This window comes from Scardinius erythrophthalmus (assembly GCF_964197995.2).
Source record: "Scardinius erythrophthalmus genome assembly, chromosome: 13".
NCBI classification, from domain to species: domain Eukaryota; kingdom Metazoa; phylum Chordata; class Actinopteri; order Cypriniformes; family Leuciscidae; genus Scardinius; species Scardinius erythrophthalmus.
In genome coordinates this window covers 2,823,016-2,846,856 of record NC_138233.1, presented here as the reverse complement: position 1 = coordinate 2,846,856, position 23,841 = coordinate 2,823,016, and the positions used below count along the sequence as shown (strand labels likewise).

Genomic DNA, 23,841 nt, shown 5'->3' with positions numbered 1-23,841 from the left:
TGTGTGTGTGTGTGTGTGTGTGTGTGTGTGTGTGAGAGAGCTCAGACTGTGTTCACACTGCACTGATGGAGTCGTAGAGGACGAGTGTGTGTGTGTGTGTGTGTGTGTGTGTGAGAGAGAGAGCTCAGACTGTGTTCACACTGCACTGATGGAGTCGTAGAGGACGAGTGTGTGTGTGTGTGTGTGTGTGTGTGTGTGTGTGTGAGAGAGCTCAGACTGTGTTCACACTGCACTGATGGAGTCGTAGAGGACGAGTGTGTGTGTGTGTGTGTGTGTGTGTGTGTGTGAGAGAGCTCAGACTGTGTTCACACTGCACTGATGGAGTCGTAGAGGACGAGCTGCACTTCCTCACCCAGTGCAGCAAAAGTACAAACACATCAGAGACACTTATTTCACACTAATAGCTCAGATTTTACCCCAATTCCAACATGCGAGCCCCATAGACAAACTGTCTTATATTCTGGGAGAGAAAGAAGAGTGTGTTCTCCTGGCAGCGCAGTGTGTGTCTTCCTGCCATCATATGAGGGACAAGGGCTGAACCCTCTTCCCTTAAACTGCTCTCTGTACTTATATATTTATTTTTATTTATTTTTATTTTTTCATTGTGATATATTTATGCATAATATTGAAATATATTTTTAATTGTTTAATTTATTTTTTATTGTTAAATTTTATGTATCAACATGTACGTATATGTTTGTATATGTTGTATATGTCTATTGCTTTGGCAATATTGTGCTATTTTACACAGTCATGCCAATAAAGCTCATTTGAATTGAATTGAAATTGAGAGAGAAAGAGAGAGAGAGAGGGCGAGTGAGTGTGTGAGAGAGAGAGTGAGTGTGAGAGTGCGTGTGAGAGAGAGAGAGGGTGAGTGAGTGAGAGAGAGAGTGAGTGTGAGAGTGTGAGAGAGAGAGTGAGTGTGAGAGTGCGTGTGAGAGAGAGAGTGAGTGTGAGAGTGTGAGAGAGAGAGTGAGTGTGAGAGTGCGTGTGAGAGAGAGAGTGAGTGTGAGAGTGTGAGAGAGAGAGTGAGTGTGAGAGTGCGTGTGAGAGAGAGAGAGGGTGAGTGAGTGCGTGTGAGAGAGAGAGGGTGAGTGAGTGAGAGAGAGAGTGAGTGTGAGAGTGTGAGAGAGAGAGAGAGAGAGAGAGAGAGAGTGTTTGTTCTCCTGTGTTTTTCTTGATATGTTCCACGTCTCCCTCACAGATCAGAAAAGTAAATCTGTCAGTCTATAAATGTGAGCGAATCCACACATGATGCAAAACACAGAGTTTGATTTCCCACATTTGATGATGATTATATATTTGACATTTGATCTGAAGTCAAAAGTGAAAGTATCATCAGACTAATTCAAATACGTGTTTTATTAAGATACACAACTAAAGTCATGTTCATATCAATGAGACTGACACACACCTGCTGAAAGACCCCATGCAGTGAAACATTATAACAGTAAACGAGTGTGTGTATGAGTGTATCAGTGTCGATAGCGAGTCTCAACGCTGATGAGTGTGTGATAGTCACTCACCTCTGCTCACTACACTCTGGATCCTCCACATGTCGGTCGCTGCTGCTGTTTTCTGTGTTTATGAGGGTTAATAAACTCACGCCATGTTTCTCTCTGACAGTCACGAGTTACAGGACAAGCTCAGTGAAGGACGGCCGGCGGAAATGACGCAACAGCCTAAACAACACGAGCGTGTCAATGTACGGCCGCCAGAGGCCGCTACACACACACACACCTCTCTCCTCCTCGTTGTCGTGGAGATTATTACATCACCACAGAATCAAACAAAGAAAACTTTCAGAATCCTGACGCAATCAACACAAGCCTTTCCTCCACATATCGTGATGACACAGAGCTTCCTCTGACTGTAGTGTGTTATAGACCCTAGAGGCGGTTACACACGAAACACATCTCAACTGAATCAACAGGTAGGACAACAAACATATGGGCAACATATTTTATTAAAACAATGCAAACATCATTCTGATTCTGAAAAACATACACATAATTCCATTATTACCTAATTATTTAAAATGTATGGATAGAACCGTTTCTTGGGACTTTTCTATTCCAATTGTTTTTTTCATATATATAGTAAGAACTTTCCTCGAAATTATTCCAGGATCAATTTAAGCATACAGCAGTAGCCTACACACACTCACACACACTACACACCTTTCATTGGTTTAATACAACAGACACACAGCGACATCTACTGGAAACTCCGTGAACTTTCTGAAGTTATAACATCAACTGAAGAGATTTCAGCTCAAGGTGATGCACTCTTCATGTATTCATTCAAGGATACGTCAAATATGCCATTCATACAGCCACTTGGATGCAGTTCAGTTATGATGAACGGGTTTGATTTCTAAACCATAAAATTCACTTTATGAATTAAATAAGCATTATTTTAAATGCTGAAATCTTTAATGCTGGCATTTTAGAACGCAATGAGCAATCCAGTCATTTATAGATCAGTGACCAATTCACATGTGAACTATTGACAAATTTCATGGCTCAAATATAGTTTTTGCTCAAATTATTATTATTATTATTATTTCACATGCTCTTGCGTATCACACTGAGCTTTTTAGATACAGATTTCAACAGTAGGTAAAATTCACAGGGAAAAGCAATACTGCCGTACACAGAAAAGGAGTGTGCACATTTGTATTTATACAGTGCATTTTTTTTTGTTGCATTAATGTTACATATAAACACAAACGGTTTTATTTTTATATTCTTACATGTTATGTTTTACAGAAAATTACCCAAAAATTGCATCCATGCAAGAAAAACAAAAAAACATCGTCTGTCATGTTTTCCTAAACACCAACACCACACATTCTTCCACATATTCTTATTTCTTTTCTACATTTCTTATTGGTAAGATTGTGAATCACATTGCATTACAATTGCTGTTCATTTGACAGTTTATCAGACATCAAACACACACACCTTAAACACACTAACAACAGGCAGCATTACACAATGATTTCTTTTATACATTTTCTTTACAAAACAAGATTGACACTACACTGTTTATAATTCACTGCAGTTTATATAACATCATCCATATTTACATTACTGTACACAATTATTCCTAAGTTTCTCCTTTTGTATGATAATGAAACTGAAAGACTAACGCTCGTGTAGGTCTATCTAATTCTGAATATATTTCAATATGGTGTTATAGTAGAAATGTTGCAAAGTTCTGTCTTATTCATTTTTGTAAGTTTTGAACTTAAGTTGAACTGTTTTGAAAGGAGAATGTGTAATCATGTACAAACTGGTGTTACTGGTGTAAATTGAAATGTCATCATTAAATGCATTTTGTGCCGAAACAATGGTAAATGATCCTTGGTTTATGGCACATAGACTGATGCTGTGATCAATGTGTGAAGAGTTTTAAAAGAGTGGCCAAAGTATTGAGTAATGTTTCCAAGCGATTGTACAAAAAAAAAAAGATCTGAACTTAATATTCTGACAGAAAAAAAATCTCATTCAAGAATTGAGACAAAGCCCTGAAACTTCGTTCAAAATAGTGATCATGTCTGTTTCTGTAATATGCATAATCAAAAAGACATTTTACCCAATATACCATTTGGTCAATAATTGAGATTCTAAGGAATCGATGTTTGTCTTGGTGCCGCACCAGATGTACAGCAGACTTTAGAAGATTTTAGACAGACAAAGCAGAATGATCTTTGACAATTACAGCATGCCACAAATTTACACATTTCTCCAGTGTGTTCAATCAGCATGCCACAATCCGGACAGGCTCGAATCGATGGACACTGAATGGTTTTGTCTTTATAATATGTCAAAGTAATCATTTTACAGTCTCTTAGCATATTTAAGTCACTGTCAGAACAACCCAGATTGTCACACTTATCCATGCGAGGTCGAGGCGCTTTCCAGTTTCTCCCACACTGCCAGCAGAACTTTACCGTGCAGAACACACACTGAACGCAGAGGTCAGAAGAGTGTTTTCTTTCAATGAAGGATCCACAACCTGGACACTAAACAAGCAAGAACATTGGGGAGAAAGAGACCGTAAACATCTAAATAGACAGCTTTGGTTTACTAACAAAAAGAGGGAATAGAAGTTTATACCCCTTTGATATCAATCTTCTTCTTAGCTGCATTTTCCCGAAGTGTGTCTTTGAAATAAAGTTGTTCCTCGTGTGTAAGCAATGTTCTCACTTCACCATATGGCCACACTTTTGTACAGATCGGACATTTCAGTTCCACTCGTCCCTATGAAAAAATGCAAGATTGTTGAAATAAAAAAATTCTAGATTTTAAAATGTCATGCCTAAACAAAAGGAACATTTAAATGGTTTAATTCACATGAAAGAGATTGTATAATTTTACTAAATGAATCTGACTACATGAGGTTATAAAATCATTTTAAAACAATCATCATAAAAATCATCATATAACATAAAAATCAGTCCTCCAGACTGCAAACCGAGGCAAAATTCTCCTGTAAAAGTATTCCTGTATTCCTGTAAAGAAGATATTTTGAAGAATGTGGGTAACCAAACAGTTGATGTGTCCATTCCATAGTATTTTTTTTTCCCACTATGGAAGTCAATGGACACATCAACTGTTTGGTTACCCACATTCTTCAAAATATCTTCTTTTGTGTTCAACAGAACAGAGATACCCATACAGGTTTAGAACAACACGAGGTTGAGTAAGTGATGACACAATTTTCATTTTTGAGTGAACTATCCCTTTAAGTCTAGGGGATTTTTGGGAGTAAGGTGGATCAGTTAGAAAAGATACGACATAGGCTACTATACGTCAGACAGTTTGAAGGTCTGAGTAAAAAATTATAATAATAGTCTGCATAGTACATTAACATGCCTCAACACTGCACACTTACAAATGTTTCATATTACGCCTCTTACTTTTGCACTTTCCTTTCTACCTCATGATGCCATTGTGCACTGATGTGGTCACTGGCCATGTACGTATACACACACCTCATTCTCAATAACACACTTTCTGTGTTTATACTTTAAATTTGCACCTTGTACTGCATTTTGTAATATATTGCACTTGGTATAGTTTTTTAGAGCTGGTCTCTGCACCTGCATCCTATATATTGCTCTCCTATAATATGTTATAATATATATATGATTAGATTTATTAATTTATATATATATTTACTGTTTACACTTCTGGTCAGATGCTAACTGTGTTTCATTGGCTCTGTACTATACTCTGCACAATGACAATAAAGTTGTATCTGAATCTGAAATGATCAGAAGGTTGACTCTTACAAGGTAACTTAATAACTCACATTCTTCAGCTGAGCTGTGCAGCTTTCCACTAAAGTCTTGGCAGACGTGACGTGACCGCATGATAATTTAGCCCTTAAAATGCTCGGGTCGTTGTCACTTTTATCTGAAAAAAATCAGTTCAGATGGTCAGAAATAAGGATTGTTTTTATTTTGCAAATATTATTATAATTATTTTCAGCATGTATAGGCTACTTTCCAATTACCGGTAGGTATTTTAAGGTATAGAACAATTGTTTCAATCAAAAATGGAAAAACTCATAATCAACATGTAGAGTATAAAATATACTTTTTTCTGATAAGAACTCGTACGGTGCAAAACTCACCCATATCACTGGGTCTGTAGACATAATCAACACGACAGGCCATTCTGATTCTGTTCAGTCAGGAATGTTGAGATTGCGGTTGAAGAAAAATCTACTTGCACTTAATATGCCAGTATTCCCTTTCATGTCGACTTCACACAGCTCTCAGTTTCACTTTGTGCCAACGGGGCGTGGACTAGCTCTCTTTTCTTGCTTTCTTTCCCCCCTTTTACGTTTACATGTGGAAACAAAGAATTTGAGTACGGACACACACAGAGACCCATGCAGTCAATACAAGGTAACACTTTAGAAAATTAACTACTATCAAACTAACATGAAACTCAGATTATGAAATTATGCACTCCTATCCACTTATCCACTACTTTTTTCATGCCTCCCAGAAGACTACTACTAAGCACTTGTAGCCTATATACAGGTTCATAATTAATGTGAATAATGCATAATGTATAATTAATTCTAAAGTGAAGATCATTGTAACCCACTATAAATGACTGAAGTATTAGCAAATCCATCAGAAGCAATTACCATCCAACACCTTACAAAAACCTTGCACCTTGCATTAATAGAGAGTTATGCTTTTCACTTTAGAAAACTTGTCCAAATACTATTTTTTACTATTATTTAGACATTTCAGTTCTCGTTCAAGTGGCTGTAGGAAAGCTATCCAGTTTCTGTTTCACTCTCACCTAGTAATAAAAACTCATGACTCAATAAAAGCATAAAATTTTGAGGCAAGAGGCAATTTAAGCATGTATTTATTGGCAATGGGGAATTTTAGGTGTGTGATTATGTGGACTGTTTTACTTTATATACTATAAAGTGGTTTATCTTGTGTTAACTAATGATCCTACACAAGAAATTGGTTTTCCCCCAGCACTCCCAAATCTCCCTAAAACAACAACTGCTTCACAATTAAGTTGAAAAGAGAATAAGAAAAAAATATATAAAATAGTCTTCTAAAATAGTCTGCTCTTTGCAGATGATGTTGTCGTGTTGGCTTCATCAAACCAGGATCTTCAGCATGCACTGGGACGGTTTGCAGCCGAGTGTGAAGCGGCTGGGATGAGAATCAGCGCCTCCAAATCCGAGGCCATGGTCCTCAGTCGGAAAAGGGTGGTTTGCCCGCTTCAGGTTGGTGGAGAGTTCCTGCCTCAAGTGGAGGAGTTCAAGTATTTTGGGGTCTTGTTCATGAGGATGGAACGGGAGATTGACAGACGGATCGGTGCAGCTTCTGCAGTAATGCGGTCGCTGTACCGGTCTGTCGTGGTGAAGAAGGAGATGAGCCGCAAGGCGAAGCTCTCGATTTACCGGTCAATCTACGTTCCTACTCTCACCTATGGTCATGGGGCTCGCATGTCGATCCGCGTGATGAGCAAGAGACAAGTCCTCCCCTTTCTTGTGCTCTTTCACCAGATCGAGAAGTCCTTCAGCCCGCTTCTGAAGCACGTCCCAGGCTGAGGACACTGGTTCTCTTATTGAAACGGACACTGAGTCTACTGCCTCCGAGCGCTCCTCTCGCGATGATAGATCGTACGATGAGGTAGTCTCTCGCGCTGTGGACAGTCTTAGGCGATCCAAGTTAGACGACTCTGTCGGGTGGTCAAGGGGCGGCATCAGAGAGATGATCCCTCCCCTTCTTTCCAGATTTATATGACAAGTTATCTAAATCTTGGAACAAGCCCTATTCTTCACATGTCTTTGTGCCCACGACGTCTGTTTATTCGACTATCGTTGGTGCAAAGGCACAGGGTTATACGATGACGCTTGCGTGCTATCTCTCCCCTGGCAGCCCATCATCATTAAAAAAGCCTGCGCTTCCCTCCAGACCGTGCAGTATCACATCCACGCTGGTAGGGAACCATGACTGTGTTTACCTTGGAAGTATTTGCCACAGACCTGTCTCAGCACGACCAAGCTCACGGCCCGTGCCATCTGTGACTAAACCTCACTGGCATCAAGGAGAGAGATAAAGATTTTCTCCTTGATGCTCCCGTGTCGCCTACTGGTCTATTTGGTGATTCAGTCCACACTGCAGTTAGTAGATTCAGGGAGGCTAAAAGACACGAGGATGTTCAATAAATTCCTCCCTCTTCGTGCCCAGCCCCAACCAGGTCCAGCTTCCCAAAAACGTGAAGCTCAGAAACAGAGCGTGGCGACTCGCACTCCCCCTCGTGAGGACTGGGGACCACGCTCCACCACCTAAGAAGAAGCTGAACTTGAGGTCTCTGATCTCAGATAAAAATACGAGCTCCTTCTCGACACCCCCACACCGCTATTACATCCCCGCCACCTCCGGTGTTTCGGGGGGCAAGCCCTGGAGGGGGGTTTGCAAGAGACGCCCCCTTGCTAGTATGTGATGCGGCAGACTGGTCGTATCCGCACACATTTATTCAATTTTATAGTTTGGATGTTCATGTTACTCTGGGCTCTCACGTCCTTGATTCGGCATCCCAAGCTCATGTCTAAAGCCCTTCTCGTGTTTGTGCGCACACACTACACAACCTTGAGGGCTCCAGAGACACTTCCAGTGCGGCTGCGTTAGTATTCTCGTTCCCCATTTTGACTTGACTGTAAGCCTGTTCCCTGAAAAAGCAAGAACGAGATGCTGCGCTTTATTGCCGCACTGAGGGCGTGTTGGACGTTCTGAAGAAAAAAAAAAGACCTGATGAGCGCACCTATCACACATCTGTTTATAGCCTCTGATGTGTGCATTGTGATTACGTAATCATAAGAGGTTATTTAAAGCCAAATTCAAAATACAGATATTCTAAAAAAGATAAATTTGAGGAATGGATGTAATGAGTGGAACAGGTAGAAATAGATGAGGGGAGAGCAGGAGCGAGTTTTAAGAAAAGGGCATAGGAAGAGTAGAATGGGGAAAAGGAGAGGGAGAAGAGACGGCTAAAGTGCTGGATTCATGATGGGTCTGGGTCTTACTTGGCGGCTGGATCTGTGTTTGGCGAAGTTTTCTGTCACGAAACTGCTCCGAGACACGAAGGTAGATCCAAATGCAGCTTTTATTTAAAGGGCACCTATGATGACTCTTTTCACAAGATGTAAAATAAGTCTCTGATGTCCCCAGAGTATGTATGTGAAGTTTTAGCTCAAAATACCCAACAGATCATTTTTTACAGCATGTTTAAATTGTAATTTTTTGGAGCTGAGAAAAACGCGCTGTTTTAGTGTGTGCCCTTTAAATGCAAATTAACTGCTGCTGCCGGCCCAGGGGGCGGAGCCTCACGAGCTCGCTCAGAACCAGGACAATCTGGACAATCTCATCTGATAATATCAGAACAGAAACTCTCAGTTGCGGTGTTCATTTCGACTTGGAGTCGGGCAATAATGCCCAGAGAGCCAGAGAATATATGCTGTATGGAGATAGAACAGGTATAGTGTAGTTTAATTATGGTTATAACTTATTTGTCATCTGCTTTTATCCAGTATTAATACAAGCCTGCTGTAGTAGACCCTGTCCGAATGATGATCAAAATATACTGATGAGTTCAGTGAAGTTTATTGTACATCACACAAAAGATGAAGCGTTAGTTTTACTCCAGAGAATCTCTGTAAGAGCTGAATAAACACAGTATAAGAAGTAAGCATTAAAGTCTTATCCATAAACTCTCTCTATCTCTCCCTTTCATTATCATCAACATACACAGCGAAGTACACAAAACACTCGTTACAACTAACAATAAACAAATATATATACACCTTTTCAGTGGGTGCTAAATAAACTGGTAAACCTTATATCCGTAAAACGACTCGATGAGCTGTGATAAAGAGTGCGCTCTCACTTTCATCTCTGCCGTGGTCAGTAACGTTAGGCCTGTCGCTCCGGAGACTGTAAGCTGGATCACGAACAGTACAGATCCATCCTCGAGTAACAACGAGAGTAAATGAAGACTGCTATGTTTATTCTTACATCCAACAACAACACATCTCAATCACTTAGCTCACTCAGGGCGGGTCTATGCTCAAACTGAAGTGTCAACTGTCGTGGGCGGGGCTTGCGCAATTCTACGTCACACTGCGCCGAATCTGAGAACAGCTCATTCTGAGACAGTGCTTATGATTTATTGAGATTGTAAAAAAAAACACTGGGTGGATTTGTATGATTCTAGGGTGGTTTTGCTCACACACTGCCAACACACATTTATGTTCAAACACCATGTAAAAGTGAATTTTGCATAATAGGTGCCCTTTAAGGGCAATCCAAAGGCGTAATCCAAAGTACAGGCAAAGTCAAACACAGGCAGGCAGTCCGTAAAAACAAACAAACAAACAAACAAACAAACAAATCAGGCAAGGGGTCAGAGGCAAAAGAGTAATCCAGGAACAGGAGAAATCCGAAAAACCAAGAGACATGAAACCAGGGAGAATGCTCAGAAATGCAGTGTGACAAACAAAAAACTTCACAGTGAGTGAAGGGGTGAACCAGGCTTATATGGGGTGTTTGATCATGAGGTGCAGGTGTGTAATGCAGTGCAGGCGTATGGAGTAATCAGTCCAGGTAGATGCAGAATGGGAAATGTAGTCTGTGAGTGAATATGATAGTCTGGTGCGGAGTGCCCTCTGGTGGCTTTCAAAGGCACTCCAGCTGGTGACCGTTACAGTAAGGACATAAAATATGAACCTGTGGAAATCAAAAATATATTTTATAAATATAAATCTCTGTATAATCATTCAGAACAAGTAGATAAAAAAGAAATTGAAGATTATTTAGCTGAATTAGATCTCCCCTCCATAGGAACTACTCAAAATGGATCATTAAATTCACCCATTACTAAAAAAGAGCTTGATAATGCTATCAGTAGATTGAAAAGCAAAAAAAAGTCCAGGAACAGATGGCTATCCTAACGAATGGTACAAAGTTTATAAAGAAGACCTTGCCCCTCTATTGTTGGAATCTTTCAATTGGACACTCAAACATGCAAAATGCCCTTCCTCATGGAAAGAGGCCATGATAACAGTCATACCAAAGGAAGGTAAAAATAAAGATTTATGTGAGTCTTATCGTCCAATTTCCAATTTGAATGTTGATTATAAATGATTCACGTCTATAATCGCTAGAAGATTAGAAACCTTCCTCCCAGATCTGATAGATGAGGACCAGACGGGTTTTATAAAAGGTCGCCAAATGCAAGATAACATTCGGCGCACATTACATATAATTAATGAAGTCAATAAACAGAGCACTCCTACAGCCTTAGTAAGTCTTGACGCGGAAAAGGCTTTTGATAGAGTCTCCTGGAATTTTCTTTTTGCGGTTTTGAAAAGAATGGGCTTTGATAAAACTATTATTAAATGTATACAGGCCCTATACGATAAACCAGTGGCTAGAATTAAAATAAATGGCGACTTAACAGACAGGTTCAAGCTCTTCAGAGGGACAAAGCAGGGATGCTGTCTGAGCCCCTCCCTTTGACTTGTTTATAGAGCCTTTGGCTGTAAGGACCATCCATTGGCCCAACGACGGAATCCAACGGCCTGGCGAAGGTTTAATGCGTGTGTGTATTTTCAGCGCTCCAGTGAAGTTCACTTAATTTATTGGAACTTAGTTTTAGTATTACTTTAGCTCTATGCGTAACCTGACTCCAATTTCAAATGATAATCAAATTTAGATCGTATTTCTGATTAGAAAATAATCATAAATATTGATTATGAATTAATTTAGATCTTTGATTATTCTGATAATCCCATACTTTCAATTATTCGTTCATTACGGACCTAGTGTCGCTTTGAGACGTCACGTCGCGAATGTGCGCTCACGATCACAAACTAGCCAGTCCTGAAATAGTCAGAGGGTGCAGTGCAAGTATTTTACCCTATGCAGTTGCGCACTACAGACCCATAGGTGTAATTTTTTATAATATTTGCAGCGTAGCCTACAACATGCTAAGTCAGAAATCAGAAGGTCTCCCTAAGATGTGCCCCATGCTCCATTCAAAGTGCCTTCAGTTTGATCTATCCTGGAAAAAGATTTGCGGAAACACCAGACTGCACATTAATCTACTAAAATGAATAAGAATAAATCAAGATGTAACATTTATTTGTCAGGTAAAAATGTATCATGCCAATTACAGAAGTAAATGATTAAAAGCCAATTCAGAAAATACATGACATCTTTTACTCAAAGATGACTCTAAAAGTAAGTAATGTTTTCCTGACAGAGACACAGTAATGTGTCAGGGCTTTCCAACTGAAAAGCACTGAAACATTACTATGGGGGATGATCCTGGTAAAGAGTCCCCAAGTGTATTCTATTCCCTCGCCTTAAATACCAGACCAGAACAAAAGGGGTTATACAAATGTTGTTTAGAGTTGTTTGGGCCAATCCATGTACCCCAGGGGGTAGCACCTGGTTTCTTGAGATATCGTAAAGAGATATCAGCCAGAGAGATACAGGATTCTCCTAAGTTCTCAATCTTTCTCATTAAACCAATGACTGCAATGAAGTTAAGACCATTTTACCAATCGCACTGAGACCCTTAAAATGATACCAAACATGAAAAGGAAAAGCAACATATTCACAAGATACACACTATGTGTTATATAGACCTTCTTAATGAACTTTCAGTGCCTTGAGGGGGTAGAGGGGGGATGAGTTGAAGTCACACAAGGGGACAAGGAGATAAGTTTGGGCAGGGCTATGTCCTGTGCTCTGTCTTTGCTATCTGCTGTCCAGGGTTCATTTTATGGCTTTATTGTAGGGTGCGTTTTGTTTTAGCAGGAAAATCAGTTCTTACATGGCTCAGTATATAAGACAAAGTAAAGAACTTAAAGGAATCACAGTCGCTGAGGATGAACATAAGTTAGGTCTCTTTGCAGATGATATTATCATATACCTCAGCAATTGGAATTAAACGTTTCCTAAACTTTTAACGTTGCTAAAAGATTTTGGAGGGAAATATGGGTATAAGTTAAACATTTCAAAAACCCAAGTTCTTTGTATAAAATATATACCAGCTGACTCAATCAGACGAGCTTACAAATTAAAATGTGATACAGGAAAAATAAAATATTTAGGTGTTTATCTGACTAGAGAACTAAACACATTATACAAGGCTAATTATAATAAGATTAATGAAGTTATACAAAAAGATCTGACAAAATGGGCAACACTAGTAATGGATTTAAGCTCAAGGATAGAGGTGATACAAATGAATGTGTTGCCTAGATTGCTGTACTTATTCATTTCACTGCCAATTTGTATGCCAAAAACTCAATTTGATAAATGGGATAAACAAGTGAGTAGATGTATTTGGAAGGGGGCAAGACCAAGGGTTAAGCTCAAAACTCTACAACTAGAGAAAAAAGAGGAGGGCTTGCCCTTCCAAATTTTAAAGAATATTTCCTAGCTGCCCAGTTGAGATATATAATTTATTGGTGCTTGTCAGAATATTACTCCAAATGGAAACACATTGAGCTTAACTACGGAACATGCCAACCACAAACGAGGCTGGGTGAGAAAACATCTAACCAACCTATAGAACCAAATCCTATAGTTGATACAGCAATTAAGATCTGGTGGGATATACCGAATAAATACAAAATGGAGGGGGATTGTAAATTGTTGATCTGGCCATTGTATTCTCCAAAATTCAGAAGTGGTCAGATGGATAGCACATTTACAAGATGGACTGACAAGGGAATCACCGCAGTGTGTACATTAACAGAGGGAAGAAAAGTTTACATCTTTTGAAAACTTGAAGAGGGAATTTGACCTAGAAAACTCTGATTTATTTAGGTATTTCCAACTAAGACATTTTTATAATCGAGACATTGAAAATCACCTCTCTCAAGAGGGCAGTGAATTAATAGATATGATCGCAGGGGCATACAGACATTTACCATCGAAAACTGTATCCAGGCTGTACAAATGCTTACAAAATTGCAATAGGTTTGACTCACTATACATAAAACAGAAATGGAAAGTAGAACTGCAGCTTAAATTGTCAGAGAATGATTGGCATTTGATCTGTATTTTACAACAAACTTCTACTAGCTCCAGACAATGGAGAAAATTTGGCTGGAAGAACTTGGTGAGATACTTTATTACACCCCTCATTAAAAGTAAACAGTAAAAAAAAAAACCAACAGTGTTGGAGACTGGATGTCAATGTCAATCACGCTCATGTATTTTGGTCTTGTATAAAAATTCGCCCCTACTGGGAATCTATTGTAACAGAAATGGAAAAAATTTTGGGTTACAAAATAATTAATGATCCACAGACTCTGATTTAGGCCTGTTAACTAAAGATGTTGTTAAAGGGGAAGACATTTATCTAATCAAAGTGATGCTGATATCAAGTAAGAAAGATATAACGAGGAATTGGTTGAAAAGTGAACCTTTGAGTCTGGACCAATGGAGGAATATCATGGAGGAAATATTTGCAATGAAAAAAAAATGACCCATGACCTGAGACTGAAAGCATACAAATGTAAAATACGATGGTGGAAATGGACTTATGATGTAACTCACTCAAATGTATGAAACAAATGGAAGACCTGTATTTGTAGCACCCTTAGTTGTTATTTTGTTCAGTGTGAAAATTAAAAAATGCAACAAAAAACACTGTAAAAACACTGTTAAAAAAAAAACAAAAAAAAAAAACAGTTACATTTACGGTAAAATACCAGCAGCTGTGGTTGCCAGAAATTTACCGTACAAAACATGGTAGCAAAATTTTAGATTTTACAGACATTACTTAAATTTACAGTAATAAACCGTATTTAATTATCTGATATAATGTTAATTTACTATCCTATTGAAGTATTTACCAGTATTCTGTTTTGTACCATATTAATACACTGACAACTACCAATCACAGTGGAGATGAGAGTCACATGATGAATTAAAGATCATCACAAGCAGCTCTTAAGAAAGTTAAAACTAATATATAGAAGCTGCACAGTGTCATTTATACAAACACTAAACACCATCATGGTAACAAATGTGAAATTTAAAAAATGCAATAAGCATTAATTTAACAACATTAAATGTAACATAAAACTAGAAAAAACTATGAAGAAAGAAAAGAAAACTATGACGAAACATAGTTATTTCAACAAAAATACATCAAATGTGAAGTGTTTATACAATGACTTTTCCTTTTTCACTTCCAAAAACTGTAAATTTAATGGTATTTGACTGCAAAATTACATTAAATGTACCGTTAGATCTATCACAGTTGTTTTACAGTTGTCTTTTAACCAATTAACAGTTTTTTACTGTAGCATTTTTACAGGTTCAAAGTGCTCTTTAACAGTCAGATTGATCCTTGTATCAGTATCATAAACCATAGGTCATCCAAATAAAACAATTACAGTATATAATTGTTTGGAATTATATGGTCATTGTGTGGCTATAATGATGTGGCACTTTGCAAAGCAGATATGCTGTATGTTAGCTAAAATCAGAGCAACAGGAAGGGTGTAATATGATTTTTACATTTACTGTAAATAGCAATTTTTACTGTATATAGCAATTTTTTGAGTACTCACACTAGGAACGGTTGCCCAAGCAAGATTGCTGCCACATAGCGATCGCACTAGATGTGTACATGCCTGAGTCCAACTGAATCATGCCTCTCTAGAGTTTTCTTTTTATACCCAATCATGTTACTGACCTGTTTCCAAGTAGTTGTGAGATATTCCACCAGGTGTTTGTTTTTTTATGTTACACAACCTTTTGTTGCCCCATCACAACTTTTTTTAAACGTGTTGGTGGCATCAAATTCAAAACGAGCATATGGCTAGAGTATTTCTCAAAAAACAATACAATTTCTCAGTTTCAATATTTTATGTGTCTTTGTGCTATTTTCAATGAAATAAATGGATTAAATTATTTGTTTTAATTTACATTTTACAAAGTGTCTCAACATTTTTGGAAAATGGGTGGTAGAAGCCAAAGATGTACACATAAATTTTTAAAGGACAGCTGATACATGATGCTGTTGTATATGTAAAATTTAGAATAAATGCTAAAATAATATGTTGAGTTTGGTGGATGTCACAGTGTTGGGTTTGTGTTCCCCGGGTGTCCACTAGATGTCCTCCTTCCCCGGTGTCACTCACATCATGAACTACGTTTCCCATCATCCTTTCTGGCTACCAATGATCATTGCACTCAGGTGTTCCCCATCATCATTGCACTCGGCCGCCAATGTCCGGAACTCTATGGAATAGTCAGAGACTGACTGTTGGTCCTGGCGAAGGTCGGCGAGTTGGCAGGCCGCCTCGCGTCCAGCGATAGCGCGGTCGAACACTCGCATCATCTCTTGCTCGAGTGCCTGGAATGAGGAGCAGCACTCATGTTTGTTCTGCCACACCGCTGTTCCCCACAGAGCCGCGCGACCAGAAAGCAGTGTCATCACCAGGGCTACCTTCGACTACTCAGAAGCAAACATCACAGGTTGAAGCGAGAAATAAATTGAGCACTTGGTTAGAAACGTCCTGCAAAGATTGGGTTCACCCGAATACCTCTCTGGTGCGGGGATGCGCGGCTCTGGTTGATGAAAAGTCCCTTGGGGAACAGGTGGGGGTGGGGCTGGCGCAGTGGGAACTCTCAGGCGTTGGAATTGAGAGGTGAGCTCGGACACCAGCGTTACCAAAGCCTGTATCGCCTGTCCCGAAGCTCCGATCTGCTCGTTCTGGCGATCCATCCGGGTGTGGTTTCCGGCGAACATCTGCTCAATTCCGGGAGCACTCGCTGAATCCATGAGTAGATGGTCAGATGGTTCTGTAACGATCCACACACACACAGGAAACAAGAGAGATCCAATTTGCAGTATTTATTGGGGTAATCCTTACTCACAAAACCAGTCCAGGCAAAAGGTCAAAATCCATAAAGGCAATCCAAAAACAAGAACAAAACAGGAACCAGGCAGAAACAAACGTCAGAAGTGGTGTGATATGTTACAAGGACTCAGTGACAAACACTGACACAAACAGGATATATATACACAGACACTAACAAGGTGAGGGGAAACTGCTGAGTGCAATGATGATGGGGAACACCTGAGTGCAATGATGATGGGGAACACCTGAGTGCAATGATGATGGGGAACACCTGAGTGCAATGATGATGGGGAACACCTGAGTGCAATGATCAGTGGTAGCCAGAAAGGATGATGGGAAACGTAGTTCATGATGTGAGTGACACCGGGGAAGGAGGACATCTAGTGGACACCCGGGGAACACAAACCCAACACTGTGACAGTGGCATGGGAATATCACCCCTGCAGAATGTTTCAATACTTTTGAAATGCTCAACCTGGGAGAATCTATGCCATACGTTTCCACACAGATGGGAATAATGTAAAAGGGTTCACAAGAATATCCCATATTCCCATATTGTTAATTTAATACCACACCTGCTCTGTTTTCCCTTGATTACTCCCTCTGTATTTAAGCCCTTAGTTCCCTCAGCTCTTCTTGTTTGTGTTATTAAAAATGTATGTATTATTAAAAAGACTTTTGGAACTTATTCAGAAGACCAAGAATAGATCATTTTTGCTTTGTTTTTTTCACCCCCCTCACAGTCGCCATGAAGGGCAAAATTAGCTGTATAGACCAAACCCACTTTTTGCTCCAGGCTGTAAACATGTGTTTTTCTGCTGTAAAGTTGGGCATTTTAACATGGGGGTTTATGGGATTGACTCTCTTCTGCAGCCGGTCTCTAGTGGCCAGTCGATGAACTGCAGTTTAACTCACTTCCGTGTTGGATTCAAGAGAGAGATCGGAGGGTTGCCGCATGGGACTTTTGAGCCATCTGCGGTGCTCTTTCTCATCAACGCTTAGGCTCTGTCTAGCTCCACCTTCTCCACCTCGGGCGCTCGTCACTGTGGCTCCACCTAGGTCTCCGAAGCCATCAATGTCATTTTGGTCCCATCTGCTCTTCGTCTGCGCCTATAGGGCTCCATCTCCATCGGCTTTATCTTTGTTAGTCATCCCCCCTGATGTAGTTAGCCAAGTCTCCATCTTGGCTCTTAACTCCATTGGCTCTGCCATGGGCTATTGTCCTGTCTGGATCAGAGTTGTCAAAAACCGACTTTAGTACCAACTCTGTACTGAAATTTTTAAAATATTGAAATGTAATAATTGTGCTGCTTTGAGCGCTGTTGAGCGGAATCATAAACACCTCTGATTGGCTATTGTGTTCACGCGCTCATCGGATATGTCTGTGATTGGCTACAATGATCAGCGCTTCAAAAACATGTTGTAAATATACATCAATGAGGCTCTTCAGTGAGCGCCTTCACACGCACACACACACACGCAAGCGTTTGTCCTGCTTTCAAAACACTTTCTAACACTCCAGTGCGCTGATCATTGTAGCCAATCACAGACATATCTGATGAGTGCGTGAACACAATAGCCTCAGAGGTGCACTCACAAAAAAAATTGTGTCTAAAAATAAGATTTATGTGTTTAAATTGCATAACAAATTCCCATGCATTTGGATTACATAGTTTTAACATAAACCAATCAATACTCCTGAATGTGATTCATATGTTTAAGTCATATCTAAATGAAACAGATAAGATTTATGTAATTGTATTAATAAACTGAATGTGATTTATATTTGTCAGTCGTATGTAAATGAAACAGGTAAGATTTATGTAATAGTACACAGAAAACGCCCATGTTAAATTAACACTGCTCAGTGTTCATATGTGTGCACACTACAGAGTTAAAGCGGTGTTGAAGTTAATGAGATAATTAAGTGATGATTGAGCATTAATTATGAACACCTGCTGTTAACAAGCAGAATCACTGAAGGAAAGAGAAACACAAGAACTACAACTGACTTCAGCCACAGCCTTAGATGAAATCAACTGAAGAGAAAAGAAGACATTAAATCTGTGAAGATCTCAGCAGAGGAGGATTAAACAACTCCACAAACAGCATTACCAGCTTCACTTATTACTAACCAGACTGACTTTATCTCATTTCCGTTTGAATGAAATCAATAGTTGTATATTAAAGTCACCATGATGGTGGTTAGCGTTTGCTTTAGTTGGGTTCTTGACCCTTGACTCTTTACTATAACATTTTCTCTGGCTGCGATAATTATGTGTTTATAAAAGACATTTGTTGCAGCAAAAAAGCCAAGAGAAAAAGAGATCAGGTGATGTTGAAAAATGAAACTGCCTAATGCATTAGTTTAATCTGCCCAAAATCACATCAATGAACATCACAGAATAATGACGTCTCCATTTGAAAGTGAAATTTTAAAGGAAGATTTGAATGCAGTACAAAATCTATATGTAAACACTGGCCAACCATAGACTAAAATGAACAGACGTGGCTATTTTGTTTCCACTTCACACAAAACAAAGTGAAAGCAATCCACACTTGACATCACACCCTAATTATGCACAAAGAAACAATATTTAAATGCTAAACTCTCTTTCTACTCCAGATTAAACTTAAGTAAACTGTCGGTGTGAATACGTCTAAACATGTGACCAGTGCAAACAATAACCAGAACAAGAACAACCTTTTCTTTTCTAAATTACATGATCTAAACTTGCCATAAAGCACCTTGACATCTATGTTTCAACCCTTTTGTGTAAGCCAACACCCTTTTTTCCAATTATAAAACTAAAAGCGAAAGCTAATGTTGTTTATGAGGTCAGTATGTTTCAGTCTCTCATCACTTGAGGTAAACTCTAACCTAACAGAGCAAGAATGGAGTTCCAGGTCTATTTAAAAATTAACAAAGACACAATTAAAACAATAACTCTGGCAACATCAAATGAAGACATTGGGAAACCCACCGTCAGAGATCTGAAGAAAAAAGCCCTAAGTTACTTTCCTGGAGTAACTGGTAAGTTAAAGTTTCATTCACACTGTTCAAAATAAATGACTTCTTAATATATGACTTTGTCTTTCTTGTCAGATCCAAACCTTCTGAGGTTGATTTATAATGGAAGAGATCTTGAAGGCAATACAAAACTTGAAGATTACGGCATTCAACAACTGTCTGTCATTCAAGGCATAATGAAAATGCGTGGAGGAAAAGGTATCATTTCTTATTTCTTTACAAGATTTCACTTTCAAAATATAAACTTCATCTCTTTGTCTGTTAAAAGACTGTCACTTTTCTGATTCTAATTCATATAAATGGTAACTGTTTATAAAAAGAAACACTTCATGATAAGGTTCTATTTGTTAGTGCCTTAAGAACATATGACCATATGAACATGAGTAACAATTAATATATTATTTGCAGAATTAATTGATCTTTGTGAATGTAAGTGCATAAAAATGCAATTGTTCATTGTAAGTTCATGTTAGTACATTGTATTAAGTAACGTTAAAAAAATTGATGAAAAAATAGTACTGTATATGCACTTGTCTTGAACTAAGATATTAAATGCTTTAAAAGTATTGTTCATAGTTAGTTCATATTAAATGATACAGACAGACAGACAGTCGGATAGATAGACTTTACTACGCTGAACAAACTGCTTTTGCTGGACAAGTTGTCATTTAATGAATCGACAGCCTGTTGGATAATCTTCAACATGTTCGACCTTACATTCGTTTTGGATTTGATCTATTTTTAGAGTTTACACAGAAAAAAAGCTGTTTTGTAAGAGAAGTAATGGAAATTTTTGCGACAGGTATGGTTCAGTTTACAGCTCTTCTCATTTATTTCTATAGAGCTTATGTAGCCCCACCCCTTTTTTTCTATCTATTTGAGGGAACAGCCACAGTGTTGTCCGAAACCATAGTGGACATGGGGTCCTATCTTGCACCCAGCGCAATTGACTTTGTACAGTGACGCATGTGTCATTCCTATTTTGCACCCGCGCACAGCGGACTCTTCCCTCCACAGACGCACGTCGCTAAACTAGGGAATGAACTTGCGCTCCCGGGGGCGGTTCAGTGAAAAGAGGAGGCGTGTTCCGGCGCAAACGTTCCCTGGTGCTATTTTGCAGTTCCAGAAAACAATTCCTCCACTGACCAGGAGAAACCTCGTCTAAAGTCAGCGGCGTTGCGCATGTTATTCAGAGGCTATTTTAAGGGCGCATGCTTGGCCATAATGTAGCGTGTGCACAACGCACACACACTTTGCTTCTCTCATCTACACAGATGCAGCAGTTCTCATTTTTGCAAATCATACATTATTACAAGGAAAAATATTCCACATGAGGGAAATCATTGTTGTGTCCATGAAGATGTGAAAAATAGGCATAAATCTAGCTTACACATTTACCCAAATGATCATACGCCTGTTTAACCGAAGCTAATCTGGGTGTGTTTCTCCATCCCCAATGTCACTTCTCTGTGTTTTACGGCCCTGGCGAGAACGTCGGTCTCCTCGGCTGTGAACCGCTCCTGGCAAATCCGCCGTTATAATAGCAATCCGCCATGGAACAAGCGCGCCGGCTCTTAAAGGGAATGTGAGATGACGCTCTGATTGGTTTATTTCACGTTACGCCCAAACCACACCTAATGAAGCGACTTCAGACCAACACATTTTAGATTTGCGTTGGGCGCAAGAGTAAGCCCACAAAGTTACTTGCGTTTTGTGCTTTATACTTGCGTTTCAGAACGTTAAAATAGAGCACATTATCTGTTATGGGTGGTTGCAGGAAGGCATTCGAAGAAGAAGATTAGTTCCAACACAAAGTTTAATAAAGATCAAACAGGCAGAGCAACACACACTAAATGTGAACATGAAACGGAGAATGAATGTGAGGGATCAACTTATATAGCAAGTGTTTTAATGTGTTTCGTCCCATCCGGCCTGCCATATTTGTGTATTTCCCCGGCGTCGAAATCAGGCTCATATAAATGTCAGGAAACGCGATTCCTATTAAATCCAGTCACTCAGCAGCTCTTAATACATAACCTTAACCTTGATACGTGCTCCGGCACAGAGCTTCATGAGAAATATGCACTTTGAAGCTTCAGTGTCATATATATGTAATATCACTAATCTACAACTACAGCAACCTATGACACCTTGACTCTAGTGATTTTATATTGTTGCATAAAATGATTGTATCTTATTAAATCCTGCAACTGATGTTTGTGTTTCATTTTGTGTGTGTGTTTGTGTGTGCTCTTCATAGGCCCACTTCCACCTGATGAAGAGATTCCCAGGACTATGATTGTCTTTCAGCATGTAGATGTTTAGGACTCACTTGGATTCATCTGAAAAAAGAATATCCAAATATATATATATATTTCAAAAGATAATTCACAAAAAGATAATTTTGTAAATCTTATGTATTTTCCTCAGAAAAATCATTGCAATTAAATCTACATTAAAATATGTCATAACAATATCTCCTGAAACTGTGGCAGTGGTGGAGGGATAAGAGCACTTTAATGAGTAGTCTACTACTATTACTGTTTATATATATATATATATATATATATATATATATATATATATATATTATAACTTTCTTTTTTTTTTCTTACCAACAACACCATCTGTTATCATTAGTTCTAAATGTTATTTTTTTTACAGGTAAAATATTTTCACAACTTCTCAAACTTTAACAATTTAACTATCATATAGGATTTTTTCTTTTTTTCTTTTTGGTGCTTCTATTTTTTTTTTTGTCACTGTTAGTCATGTGATTCAACTTTTTCATAATGTTTGATTGTCACAATGATTGCAGTTTGTGGGTAAAGCACTGTGGACATTATATTTTTTAACTTATTGTGTATGAAATATGCACTGTGCAATAAAAGAGCTGGACAAATAAGATAAACATTAATACTTGATAAATTATAATGTGTGATAATAATAGAAAATGATAATTTAATTAATAAATTGAATAGTTCATAATTTAAGAAACAGGCATTTGAAGTGGACCGCTGAATTTAAGTAAATTGTATTTTTGGATATAAGCTTTCATTGTGGCAATGTGTGGAAGGTTAATTATTTTATTTTAAATGCGTTAAATAACTGTTCTAATAGAATTTTCTGAATGTGAAATTGCACTGTTCTCTAGAGAGATAACCATTAATTATTTCATTTATGGAGTAATTGCTGTAGTCTTTGGTTGTTTGTTTGTTTTTATTTTTCAATCAGTATTTTGGGACATTTCTTATTACTTCGTATCACATCTTACTGTATCCATTACTGTATCCAATAAAACTCTCATCTCTGATTTCACTGCATTAGTAGAAATACATTAGCCAATAGCCACCCTTATTTGTTTGTGTGTCTGTATTGGTAAAGTTTAGATTTCTGGCTAATAATAGATTTCCAACAGTCTGTTGTTTTAATCTCAACTGGGTTTTTAGACTGAAACTCCTCAGTACATAATGCTTGTGTCATCAAAGCCTTGCGATTACAGCTCTCTGTCTCTCTCTTTCTCTCTCTGTGTGTGTGTGTGTGTGTGTGTGTGTGTGTGTTGGTCTTTGTGATTTATGAGGACATTTCATATGAATACACACAACATTATGAGGACATTTAGGATTATGAGGACATGGCCGGTGTCCTCATAATTCTGGCAACGTAGAAGTGCTCCAATAGCTAGGGGGAGCTGAAATCCAAAATTTCTCCACATGTCTTTATAATTCACATAAACCTGAATTTGTGTATAACGTGTGTATCGGAAGTGCGCTACTGTAGGCCGGACTTGGTACTGCACCTGCTCATTAATTATTAATACGTGTGTATGAAATCGCGGCTTCTGATTGGCTGATCGCTAGAAGTCCTCATAATGTATGAATTTGTCAAACTCAAACCATGTTTACACAGATCTACGACAATGACGGTATTGGAAAATATATAATTCTAAGTATAAAATAATAGCTATAAAGTTATAAATAAAAAGCACTGCACACTGAACCCTCTTCTACCACCTGACCGAAGCCTTTTCTCTGTGGATGTCTGACAACGACGATATCACGAGTCTTAAGGTAAGATTAATGATAAGCACAAATCTACTCTTTATGTTAAAATCTGTTTTAGTTTATAACGATTTAAACTATTATTGTTAATAAGACGATTGTGAAATTAAAGAGCATGAACTGTTAATCAAGTTAGCTTTGGTGAAACATAGCATGATTTATCTTTGTGTTCTGATAAAGCGAGATTAATTCATAATTTAGTGTTGATTAATGTTTAATCATTTATTAACAGTCAAATCGGCAGCTTTATTGCTAACGTAGCCTACTTACAAGTTTAAGAAAGATAACGTACTAAGTAAA

At 38.5% G+C, this 23,841-nt stretch overlaps 1 protein-coding gene across 1 annotated transcript in view; it reads right to left on the bottom strand.

Moving 5' to 3' along the window:
• Positions 1 to 1,745, bottom strand: part of dele1 (DAP3 binding cell death enhancer 1) — a 21,495-nt gene extending 19,750 nt beyond the window's left edge. The window contains exon 1 of the mRNA XM_081382985.1: positions 1,527 to 1,745. Within this exon, the coding sequence (XP_081239111.1) occupies positions 1,527 to 1,557 (31 nt within the window). The 5' untranslated portion in view covers positions 1,558 to 1,745. The remainder of the gene's footprint in view (positions 1 to 1,526) is intronic.
• Positions 1,746 to 23,841: the final 22,096 nt, after the last annotated feature.